A 12,532-nucleotide genomic window follows, 5' to 3' on the forward strand; every position below is an offset into this window, starting at 1 on the left:
AAGAATGCTTAATCAGCCAATATACATACAAGGTTACTCAAATATTATTGAAATATTAGATATATAGCAGCCTTCATACAGTCTCAGGTCTACTCAGGCACCCTAAGTGGCAGGAATGTGCAACAGAAATCCCAGATCCCCCATTTTTACCAGTGCTGGAATGAACATGCCCTTGACAAGAGTTTATGCTCTGTGGGAATTGAGAGTTGTTGTACCATCCAAGCTGAGAGCTAAAGTGTTGGAGGAGCTACATGTTGTTTTTGTAGGTGTAGTCAAAATGAAAGCATTGGTTCAAAGCCTTGTCCGGTGGCATGGGATAGATCAGCAGATCAACCAGCTTACCATGCACTGTCTGGGATGCCAATACATTCAGAAGAAAGGTGCTCAGAGTAGTCAGAACCACATCCTATAGTCTTAGAGTCAACTCCTCCAATCACCACGGAGGAGACTCCAGAACTTGAGATTGTTTCACAGCTAAGCAGAGGGTGTGTGACACACATACAGTATAGAGAGAAATAGAGAGCAGTCTGTTACATATTTGAGTTGAGTTGCAATCTATATTGAGTTGGTTTATTATTAAGTAGGCAGGAATGTTGTGTATTTAATATTTTAGTAATATTTGAGTAATATTGTAAACTATATTGTTTGATTAAGCATTCTTTGTTTACAGGTTATTTGTAAAAGTACATACATGAATGGCTTACATCATTATGTCGCCACGTCATATGTGTGTGTCTCATTTAAAGCAAAAATTAAGTTTATACAGAACTCTCAAGCTCCTTTGTTTTTCTTTTAATTAGTTCAATGTTTTGTAGTTACAACATGGTAGTTCTCTGGATTTGATAAAAATTTTTAACAATTTCAGGTAACTTGCTATTACTGTTTCTGAATCTACCAGTTTGGTTCCAAAGTAACTAACTAACTAACACACAAACACACACACACACACACACACACACACACACACACACACACACACACACACAGTGCTGGAGGAAGTCAACTGGACAAGAAGAATCAATGGAAAGGAATAAAGAGTTGACATTTAAGGCTGAAACCTTTCATCCAGACTGAAAAGGAAAGGGGAAGCAACCAGAATAAGGTGGTGACGGGAGGGGAAGGACTACAAGCTTGAAAGTGATAGGTGAAGCCTCACTTCCCAGCTTCTCACTTCATTTCCCCCCCCACCTGCCCCACCCACCTACCTTACCCTTTACCTGGTTTCATCAATCACTTTCTAGCTTGTACTCCTTCTCCTCCACCCACCTTCTTATTCTGGCTTCCTCGCCCTTCCTGACAAAAGTTCTTAGCCTGAAATGTCAATTTTTTATTCCTTTCCATTGGTGCTGCCTGACCTGCTGAGTTCCTCCAGCATTTTGTATGTGTTACTCTGGATTCTTCACATTTGTAGAGTCTCTTGTGGTTAGTCCTGTTACAAGTAGTCCATCTCTAACACCTAACTCCATTTTGCTCTCTCAACTAACTCTGTCTGATCTGTTAAGCATTTCACATGTTTCTTTGTTTCCCTCATTAATTTATCAACCAGATGGCTTCTGTAATAGATGATCACCATTAGCAACTCTGGCCGCAGCTGATCACAGATATCCACTGTCTGGTCCATTTTTACCCCCCGCCCCCCACTCTTGTTTCAACTTAAAAGCAATTGTTTTTTTCTGCTTCCCAATTATAATGACCAATCTTCAAACTAAAACATTGTAAGTCAATCTCTTATAGATGCTATTTGACCTGCTGAGTGTTTCCAGTACTTTCTGCAGATTTTCAGCATCTTCAGGTTTTGATTTTCATTAGGGATAGGAAAGTAAAAAAAGATAAATCCTGTCATTTCTGCCCTATGGGTGACAAAAGATTTGGCATTACAATAAACAAACTGGCAAAGGCAGGTGATTACAGACTATTGCACTAGTTTGAAATATATGATCTTTGCTCTCAACAGGTGTGGCAGGCAAACTGCTAGTGTATATATATGCATTTGTAGCTGAGAGACTGATGGTAGGTGGAAAGGAATGAATACCATTATACAACTCTCTCTTTTTCTTTGCAACAAAAAATGATGAACTTCCTAATGATATATCATTTAAAATAGATGTTCTTAAAGTTTATCTACAATGATCCAAAAGCAACTTTCAAAATTTTCATTAATAGTAATAATTCCATTGCAGATTAAATTTAATATATCAGAACCCCATCTAAGTGAAAACCCATAAATGTTGTAGGCACGGAAGGCTAAAGTGGATAATGCTAGACTGTGAAAATAAAAGACAGATTGTAGATCAAGAAAATACTAGTATCAATACACCTGTATACAGCAACAAGCTGATCACACACTATTCTGCAGCATCCCCATCCCTAACTCTTTCATTTCACAGTCAGCCCTGGCCATAACCCGGTCTATCAATCAATTCCCTCATCTCCTAATCTCTATCCACAAATATTCTCCCCATCTCTCTTTCTTACTTCAACCCCTGCTCTCCCAGTCCCTCACAATCTTTCTTCACACTTTAGCCATTCACTCTTTACTGAGCTGAGGCACTCCCTGATTACCACTCCCCCTTAGTCCCTAGTCCCAGCACTATAGCATCCAAGCTCCCTGGTCTACTGTGAACTCCGTTCTATCTCCCTTACAAGTTTCCCCAGAAAAGTTTCTTGAAGCTCTGACTGGGATAAAATTTTTCAATTAGTTAGTACTTCTTCTATATGCATTAAACATACTTTAATACAATTTAAAGTAGTACACAGAGCTCATATGTCCAAAGATAAACTAGCTCGTTTTTATTCCCATATAAACCCTACTTGTGATAGATGTCACTCTGAAGTGGCTTCTTTAACTCATATGTTTTGGTCCTGTCCACTCTTGGAAAAATATTGGAACGACATTTTTGATATTATTTCAACAGTTCTATGCTTTGATTTAAAACCCCATCCTATTACGGCAATCTTTGGATTGCCAATGGTAGAACATAGATCTTTGGCTTCTTCAGCCTGTCGAATGATAGCTTTTGTTACTTTAATGGCGAGAAGATCTATTTTGTTGAACTGGAAGGAAACTAATCCTCCAACTACATTCCAATGGTTTTCTCAAACCATATTAAGTTTAAATTTGGAAAAAATTATAAGTGATATTTTTGACCCTTCGGTTAAATTTGAAGAAACTTGGAAACCTTTTATGCAACATTTTCATATGATGTAATCTGACCTTTCCGAATCTCTTTTCTAAACTTATATCATATGAGGAGAGGAGCGGAGTTAACGACATTGTTGAACATGTCCAATATAAGCTGTTGGTCTAGCCCTGTTTTGTTTTTTTTTCTTGGGTTTTTTTTTTTCTTTTGGGCTTTTTTTTGTTTATATATATATTTTCTTTTTATTTCTTTTTTTTAATATTTAATCTCATTATGAGTTTGGAAGTCTTTTATATCTGTGTTACTTAAAATTCATTTTATATATGTTGATAAACATTTTTCCAATCTCTGTGTACCAACTTTGTTATTGAGTTTGTAATTTTGAAAAATTAATAAAAAGATTTAAAAAGAAAGAAAGAAGCTCTGTCTTTCCATTTAATGCCAAATGCTCTTGGTAGTGCATATTCATGCAATGCATTGCAAATAGCATAGGATATGATGTTCAAGATGGGGTCAGCCAATGAAGCAAGTGGTGCCTACAGAATGAATCCATCCCCATTCATTAGTACAGCATATAACCCACTGAAGGATGATTGTGACCTTCACAATCATGGTTGTGTAAAGAGCTACTGATTTTTAAGCATTCACATCCAAAAACACTAATTATAAAGCTCTGGGACATCTTTTAGTCTGACATCCTCTTTCAAGATACTACCTTTGCTTCTGCTCTTATCTTCTCATTGTTCGCTTTTGCTGCTTTCTCTGCAATCTTTTTTTGCCGCTGTGGTCCTCTTCCAAAAAAGATGTAGTTTACCAGTGCATACTCCAGAAGGGCCAAAAACACAAACACAAAGCAGCACATCAGGTACATATCAATAGCTTTAACATAGGGGATCTTTGGAAGAGTCTCCCGGAGATGGGTATTGATTGTAGTCATAGTAAGTACCGTGGTAATACCTGGAAAGTATTATGTAATAAACCTGAATGCGTGATTATCAACATTTATAACTTGCATTTTCCTATCAGATAGTACTGTATATAATACTGAACTAATTAGATCATTGAAGTAGTCTTATAAAGTAGATTTAAGATATTATAAACAATATGTTTGAAGAGACTGAAAATAGTTCAGTAATGTGCAAATAATTCAGTAGCAAGAAATAATTTCCACTGGCATTAACTCCATGATGAACTTTACTATAAATTTAAATATAATTTTTCAATTGCTGTTAATGAACCAAAGAACTCACTATGTCTTGTATCTTTTATGCATTTCACATGGATATTATCGTAATTGACTGGTAAATCACACTGTACATATTTCAATGGAAATAGAACTGGGTTTATAATATATACATCATATGCATAATTGCTGGAACAGTGCAAAAAAGCACCAAGCACAAATTTTTCCAGAAAGAATATTGAAAATTGTCAGCAAATAATTTCATTTAGACTACTGTTGTATTCTGCATCTTAAGAGCCTGGAATTATTCCTGGTAAAGAAACTTAAACCATAAACTTCAAACACTGCACAAGAACTGCCCAATTTCCCAATTGATTATTTTCAGCATTCTGTACTTCTCTGCAAAATACTGCCACCTGTTAATAAAAAGTCCCTCAACAACTAAATCATATGATCCAAAATCTAACTTGCCCATTTTCTTCAAATTTATGAATAAGTAATTAAAGAAATAATCTGCATAATCTCTTTTCTTCTTGTACTGAGTAAATTGATCTGAGGCTGTCATGAAACAGGTACAGTAGCAATCTTGAACAAAGCAATACAAGCTGACCTTGGATGGGGACAAGTGTTTGGAATAACTACCCCTAACCCCTTAGAATTAAGGAAGAACACCAGAGCTGTTCGTGGACCTCCCCTAAAAATTCAACCTTTTTGGCACTGAAAGACCTCCAGGGAATTCATGCCTGTTGAGTCTCTAAAATCATTAGAGTAGATTAGGTTAATTAGCTTGAAGGAATTTCATGACGTGCTGGTAGATTGGCTCCATTGGGAGGTGCAAATCTTATTAAAATTTTCCTTCTGTTCTCAGTCTTTGAGAGGATTCTGCTTCATTTTAAGAAAGCCAAATATCTGCTGGCGAACAATTATACTTCTTGTCTATTTTTTTCCCCAAAATTACATAGAAATAATTGTCCACCCAACAATGACTAAAATGTTATATTGGTCCTTGGTAGTAGAGTTTGCTCTTAAATCATTATGCAGATTTGGAATCTAATGTTAGCCAAAGGCACAGAAAAAAACCCCCAGGAGGCACAGAAATATGGAAGTGTGATTAGTTGACATTTTTGTGCAAGCTTTAGAGTAGTTTGATCAGCAACCTTAGCTTGAAATATCTTTTTTTTTAATTCTGCTGCTTGGGTCAAGCAGATGCTATGATAGTTAGTAATAAAGGGAAGACAGGAACTGTGCTATAACAGAGAATTAGGATTATATTTATTGATAGCAAATTGATATAGCAATTCTATATATTGGTATCCAACTCTTCCCAGTTTACAACTCAATTTGCAAATGTGTAGCATTTAGCACGCTGCAGCAAATCTTGAGAACCACTCTCCTGAATACTGGAATAATCCTCCAACCAGTCTAGTTTTCACATGTTTGATCTCTCAAGGGAATCAATCCACGTAACTAAGGTCAAAGAATTTGAAATAACAGAGTTTATAAACATTATATTCTTTGTAAAAATAACACCATGATCCATTGGCTGGATAATGGTTGTTATTGTCAGCAGCAAGTACACAACCTTGACAATTGAATGAAGTGCAGAATGCCCAGGAGTATTATCAAGAACTAATAAAATCTTGTATGGTAAATACTTGGAAGCACAGTATCTTTCCAATCGGAGAATAAAATGGTTCATAAACCATAAGACCATATAATAAAGGAGCAAAATTAGGCCATTTTGGCCCATTGAGTATACTCCTCCATATCATCATGGCTGATCCAATTTTCCTCTCAATCTCATTCTCCTGCCTTCTCCCTGTATTCCTTCATGCCCTATCCAATCAAGAATCTAACAACCTCTGCCTGAAATATTCATAAAGATGCCTATGGCAAAGAATTCCACAGATTCACTACTTTCTGGCTAAAGAAATTCCTCTGCATCTCTAAAAGCCTCTATGTCCTCTGGTCTTAGACTCTCCCATCATAGGAAATGTCCTCTCCATATCCACTCTTTCACCATCTGATAGGTTCCAATTAGGTCACCCCTCATTTCATCTGAATTCTAGTTGATACAGGCCCAGAGCAATCAAATGATAAACCGTTCAATCCTGAACCTCCTTTGAAACCTCTCCAGTTTCAGCACATCCTTTATAAGATAAGGGGCCCAAAGCTGCTCACAATACTCCAAGTGAGGCCTCACCCGTGCTTTAGAGCTTTACAAAGTCTCAATATTACATCCTTCCTTTTATATTCTAGTCCTCTTGACATTAATGCTAATATCACATTTGACTTCCCCACCACAGACGCAACCTGCAAATTAACATTTAGGGAATCCTGCACAAGGACTCCAATGTCCCTTTGTACATTAGTTTGTTTTGCATTTTCTCTCTATTTATAAAATAGTCAACCCTTTAATTTCTTCTACCAAAGTGCACGACCATTCACTTCTTGACAGTGAATTTCATCTGCCATTTCTTTGACCATTTTCCTAATCTATCCAAGTCCTTTTGTAGCCTCTCTGCTTCCTCAAAACTACCTTTCCCTCCAGCTATCTTTATATCATCCACAAACTTGGCCATAAAGCCACCAATTCCGTCAATCAAATCATTGGCATAGGACGTAAAAAGAAGCAGACCCAAAACAGACCCCTGTGGAACACCACTAGTCACCAGCAGCCAATCTGAAAAGGCTCGCTTTATTCCCACTCTTTGTATCCTGCCAATCATTCAGTGTTTTATCCAACCTAGAATCTTTCCTGTAACACCATTAGCTTGTAGTTAGTGAAGCAGCCTCAAATGTGGCACCTTGTCAAAGGCCTTCTGAAAATCCAAGTACACATCAACCGCTTCTTCATTGTCTATCCTGCTTGTTATTTCTTCAAAAAATTGCAACAGATTTGTCAAGCAAGATTTTCCCTTGAGGAAGCCATGCTGACTATGATCTATTTTATCATGTGCCTCCAAATACCCTGAGAGCTCTCCTTTAATAATCGACTGCAACATCTTCCCAACCACTGAGGCCAGACTAACTGGCCTATAGTTTCCTTTCTTCTGCCTCTCTCCCTTCTTAAAGAGTGGAATGATTTTTGTAATTTACCAGTCTTTTGGAACCATTCCAGAATCTAGTGATCTAGCAGTCCAATATCCATTCTTGCCTCTCTTTTATACTTTATGTATCTGAAGACAGTTATGGTATCCTCTTTAATATTATTGGCTGGCTTGCTTTCGTATCCAGTCTTTACCTTCTAAATGACTTTTTTAGTTGCCTTCTGTTGGTATTTAAAAGCTTCCTAATCCTCTGACTTCCTACTATTTTTTGCTCTATTATATGCCCTCTTTGGCTTTTATGTTGGCTTAGATTTCTCTTGGGATGTATATATCCTGAGCCTTCCAAATTGCTTCCAGAAATTCCAGGCATTCCTGCTCTGCCGTCATCCCTGCCAGTGTTCTATTCCAATCAATTCTGGCCAACTCCTGTCTCATGCATCTGTAATTCCCTTTACTCTTCTATAATACTGATACATCTGACTTTAGCTTCTTCTTCTCAAAATTAGGGATGTTCGTTCATATTATGATCACTTTGCCCTGAGAGTTATTTTACCTTCACCGCTCTAATCAATTCCAGTTCATTGCACAACACCCAATCCAGAATAGCTGACCCCCTAGTGGGCTCAACCACGAGCTGCTCCAAAAAGTCATCTCGTCAGCATTCTAGAAAATCCCCCTCCTGTAATACAGCACCAACCTGACTTTCCCAATCCATTTTCATATTGAAATCCCCCATGACTATTGTAACATTGCCCTTTTGGCATGCATTTTCTATCTCCCGTTGTAATTTATAGATCATATCCTTACTACTCTTTGAGGGTCTGTACACAACTCCCATCAAGGTCTCTTTATCCTTGCAATTTCTTAGCTTGCCCTTCAGACTGTCCAATGTGTATCCTTGGACATTATGCTCCCAGCTATAATCTTCCTTAAGCCATGATATCTATATCATCTGCAAATGTGCTATAAGTTCATCTACCTGATTCCGTATCCTGTGTGCATTCAAATATAACACCTTCAATCCCGTTTTCACCCTTTTTGATTTGTCCACCTTTTACATTGCAATTTATCCTGTTGCCTACAGTTTTGCCCGATCAACAGCCTCTCCTCACTATGCATTGCCTCTGTTGGCCACAGGAGTACCCTGCACCTGCTTTTTAACCTTTTTCCCCTTCCTGACTGTCATCCAGTTGCTTGAGTACTGCATCTTGGGTGTAAATGCCTCTCTATATGTCCTATCTATCACCTCTTCAACCTCCTGAATGATCCAGAGCTCATCCAGTTCCAGCTCCAACTTTGTTGGACTTCCAGGTGACTTCTAAATTCCTTTTTGAGCCTAAGGTTTCTTGGGTAGATAAACAAGTAAAGGCTTAAATGTGTAATCCCATGGAATATTTCCACCAAGCAACCTCTCTGCTTAGTGTCATAAACTAGCAAAAGTCTTTTCTTCTTGAAGTATGTACGTTCAAATATGCTTTCCAATATAACTCAGTCTCATCCATAATATACACTTGTTCAGCACAATAATTCTCCCCCTAATTATCTGAGCTAAAGTATCAGGAAATGCATTTGTTCCGGCATGGTCAGCAATTACCCTTGCAAACCATCCTCTACTTGTATCAAATTCTTCACTTGCCTGCTTTTTCATCAATTCTTTGAACGTGCTCTATGCTTTTTGTTGAATAAGCATCCAGCCAGCACGTATTTGGTATTGATTTTGATTTTTATGCCTGATCACCTACAGTTTTTTTTAAATTAATGTCAATCCTGCATTTGGGAGTTATTACGATGGTAAAATACTGTGAGAAGTAGACTGTACGGCATAGTGTTTGTAACAAATCACAAACACTGCTATCCAATACAGAGCTTGAAAGATGACTAGCATTTACGCAGGAGGCTCAAGATATGTTGGCAGTGAGTGTTTTCATTCATCCAAAATTTGAAGAAAACTAGTTCTGCTATTACGAGGAACTAAAATATGTACATATGCTAGACCTTTAGATTTACGGGAATTTGTTCATATGTATGTGTGTCCATAAGTCAGATGTTCATAATCGAGGGACAACCAGTATATTCAGTGATCGGAATCTATTTTGTTTGTGGTTTATCTTGGTGGTATGAAATATGTACAAATTAAAATGGGAGATTAAAAATGCATGCCAAAAGGGCAATGTTCCAATTGTCATGGGGGAATTCAATATGCAGGTAGATTGGGAAAATCAGGTTGTGCTGGATTCCAAGAGGGGGAATTTCTAGAAGGACGTAGACAGATTAGGAGAATAGGCAAAGAAGTGGCAGATGGAATACAGTGTTGGGAAGTGGATGGTCATGCACTTTGGTAGAAGAAATTAAAGGCTTGACTATTTCCTAAATGCAGAGGAAATACAATACAACTGAGGCACAAAGGGACTTGGGAGTGCCTGTGCAGGATTCTCAAAAGATCAATCTGCAGATTGAGTCCGTGGTGAGGAAGGTAAATGCGATGTTAGCATTCATTTCAAATAGACTAGAATATGATAGCAAGTATAAAGCACTAATGAGGCCTCACTTGGAATATTGAGAGCAGTTTTGGGCCCATTATCTTTCAAAGGGTGTGCTGGAGAGGGTTCAAAGGAGGTTCACGAAAATGATTGCAGGTTTGAACACCTTGTCATATGAACAACATTTGATGGCTCTGGGCCTGTATTCACTAAAATTTTAGAAATTCACTCCTTTTAGAATGGAGATGAGGAGGAATTTCTTTAGCCAGAGAGTCCTGAATCTGTGGAATTCGTTGCCACAGGAAGCTATGGAGGCCATGTCTGTATGTATATTTAAGGCAGAGCTTGATAGATTCTTGATTGGTCAGGGCATGAAGGAATACAAGGAGAAGGCAGTAGATTGGGGCTGAGAGGAAAAATGGATCAGCCAGGATGAAATGGTGAAGGAGATTCGATGGGTCAAATGGCCTAATTCTTCTCCTATGTCGTATGGTCTAATAGGGATGTGATTCAGGGGTCAATGTGCCATGTACAACTGGCAAACTTATAATCTTAGCACAAGATGAACTTTGCTCTCCTGTAAGCTCCTTAATATGCATTGTAAACAGGAAAATATTGCAGATTTTGAAGAAGAGAAGCATAAATAAATAACCATCTGTAGATTTCACAGTTGTGAAGAACCTAGTCCTGCTCAATCTTATTAGTTACAGCTGCCTACATAACATATTTCAGAAAGGATAATAGTGGATGTAGATGTATTCTGATACTCATCACTACATTCTTTCTCTCTCACTCTTAACCATTGTCTTGCAGCTACTCCTTTTCCCTAGCATACTACACATCTGGTAGCAACAGACACGTCTGGAAGAAAAAAGGTTTTGTTACAATTTGTATACACAAAATAATTTCTTCAATAACACCACTTTCTGTAAACTTAATAAACTGTAAGAACATCTTTAAGCAGAAATCTGTAACTTATTTCAAGCAACTTTCTATTCTAATGAGCTAGCAGTAAATCCACTTGTAATTTATAATTTCTTTATTCAGAAGAGGGAGTTGACTTTCTTAGTGCTATCTGGCAAATATATGCTGCAACATTTTAAGCTGTGTCTTCAGCTAGCTAAGCCAAAATAGCTTCTTTTTCTAAGGGCCGGTTTAACACCAGTGGCACCAAAACAGCTTTGCACATTGATAGATACTGCAGTCTGCTAAGTATTCAAGAGTCCTGTTCATGAGTAATACATTTCTAGCACTCTACTTAATGTTGTGACAAGAGCAACTTGTAATACTAAACAGGACACCAATCTTTTGTCTAAATACTCTAAAAAGAGTTAACCTGCAGTGTATAAGGATAGTTGTCAAATCAGTTAAGATATAGCACTAGTAATCAAGAAGCACAGACAATCTAATTACAGTGGCACGCAGAAGTTTGAGCACCTGTGGTCAAAATTTGTTACTGTGAATGGCTAAGGAAGTAAAAGATGAACTGATTTCTAAAAGGCATAAGGTTAAAGATGACACATTTCTTTAATATTTTAAGCAAGAAAATTTTTTTATTTAATGTAATGTTGAAATTGTACAAGGCATTGATAAGCCCAAATTTGGAGTATTGTGTATAGTTCTGGTCACCAAATTATAGGAAAGATGTCAACAAAATTGAGAGAGTACAGAGAAGATTTACTAGAATGTTACCTAGGTTTCATCTCCTAAGTTACAGAGAAAGGTTGAACAAGTTGGGTTTTTATTCTTTGGAGCATAGAAGGTTGAGGGGGGACTTGATAGAGGTATTTAAAATTATGGGGGGCATAGATAGAGTTGACGTGTATAGGCTTTTTCCATTGAGAGTGGGGGAAGATTCAAGCAAAAGCACATGAGTTGAGAGTTAAAGGGCAAAAGCTTAGGGGTAACATGAGGGGGAACTTCTTTACTCAGAGCGTGGTAGCTGTGTGGAACGAGCTTCCAGCGGAAGTGGTTGAGGCAGGTTCGATGTTGTCATTTAAAGTTAAATTGGATAACAGGAAAGAAATGGAGGGTTATGGGCTGAGTGATGGTCGGTGGGACTAGGTGAGAGTAAGAGTTCGGCACAGACTAGAAAGGCCGAGATGGCCCGTTTTCGCGCTGTAATTACCCTCTTTGGTAAGTATCACAGCTTGTAAACGCTTTTTGTAGCCAGCTAAGAGTCTTTCAATTCTTGTTTGGGGATTTTCGCCCATTCTTCTTTGCAAAAGGCTTCTAGTTCTGTGAGATTCTTGAGCCGTCTTGCATGCACTGCTCTTTTGAGGTCCAGCCATAGATTCTCGATGATGTTTAGGTTGGGGGACTGTGAGGGCCATGGAAAAACCTTCAGCTTGCACCTCTTGAGGTAGTCCATTGTGGATTTTGAGGTGTGTTTAGGTTCATTATCCTGTTGTAGAAGCTATTCTCTTTTCATCTTCGGCTTTTTTACAGACTGTGTGATGTTTGCTTCTAGGATTTGCTGGTATTTATTTGAATTCATTCTTCCCTCTACCAGTAAATGTTCCCCGTGCCACTGGCTGCAACACAAGCCCAGAGCATGATCGATCCACCCCCGTGCTTAACAGTTGGAGAGAGGCTCTTTTCCTGAAATTTTGCACCCTTTTTCCTCCAAACATACCTTTGCTCATTGCGGCCAAAAAGTTCTATTTTAACTTCATCAGT

The 12,532-nt window shown here is 38.0% G+C and overlaps 1 protein-coding gene across 2 annotated transcripts in view; it reads right to left on the reverse strand.

Moving 5' to 3' along the window:
• LOC140200864 (gamma-aminobutyric acid receptor subunit beta-2) overlaps positions 1–12,532 on the reverse strand; it is a 201,507-nt gene that overhangs the window by 7,146 nt on the left and 181,829 nt on the right. Inside the window, exon 8 of one of the 2 annotated variants that reach the window (XM_072264498.1) lies at positions 3,853–4,097. In XM_072264498.1, coding sequence (XP_072120599.1) covers positions 3,853–4,097 — 245 coding nt within the window. The remainder of the gene's footprint in view (positions 1–3,852; positions 4,098–12,532) is intronic. The other variant, XM_072264497.1, reaches the window with a different exon arrangement.

This window comes from Mobula birostris, chromosome 7 (genome assembly GCF_030028105.1).
Source record: "Mobula birostris isolate sMobBir1 chromosome 7, sMobBir1.hap1, whole genome shotgun sequence".
NCBI classification, from domain to species: domain Eukaryota; kingdom Metazoa; phylum Chordata; class Chondrichthyes; order Myliobatiformes; family Myliobatidae; genus Mobula; species Mobula birostris.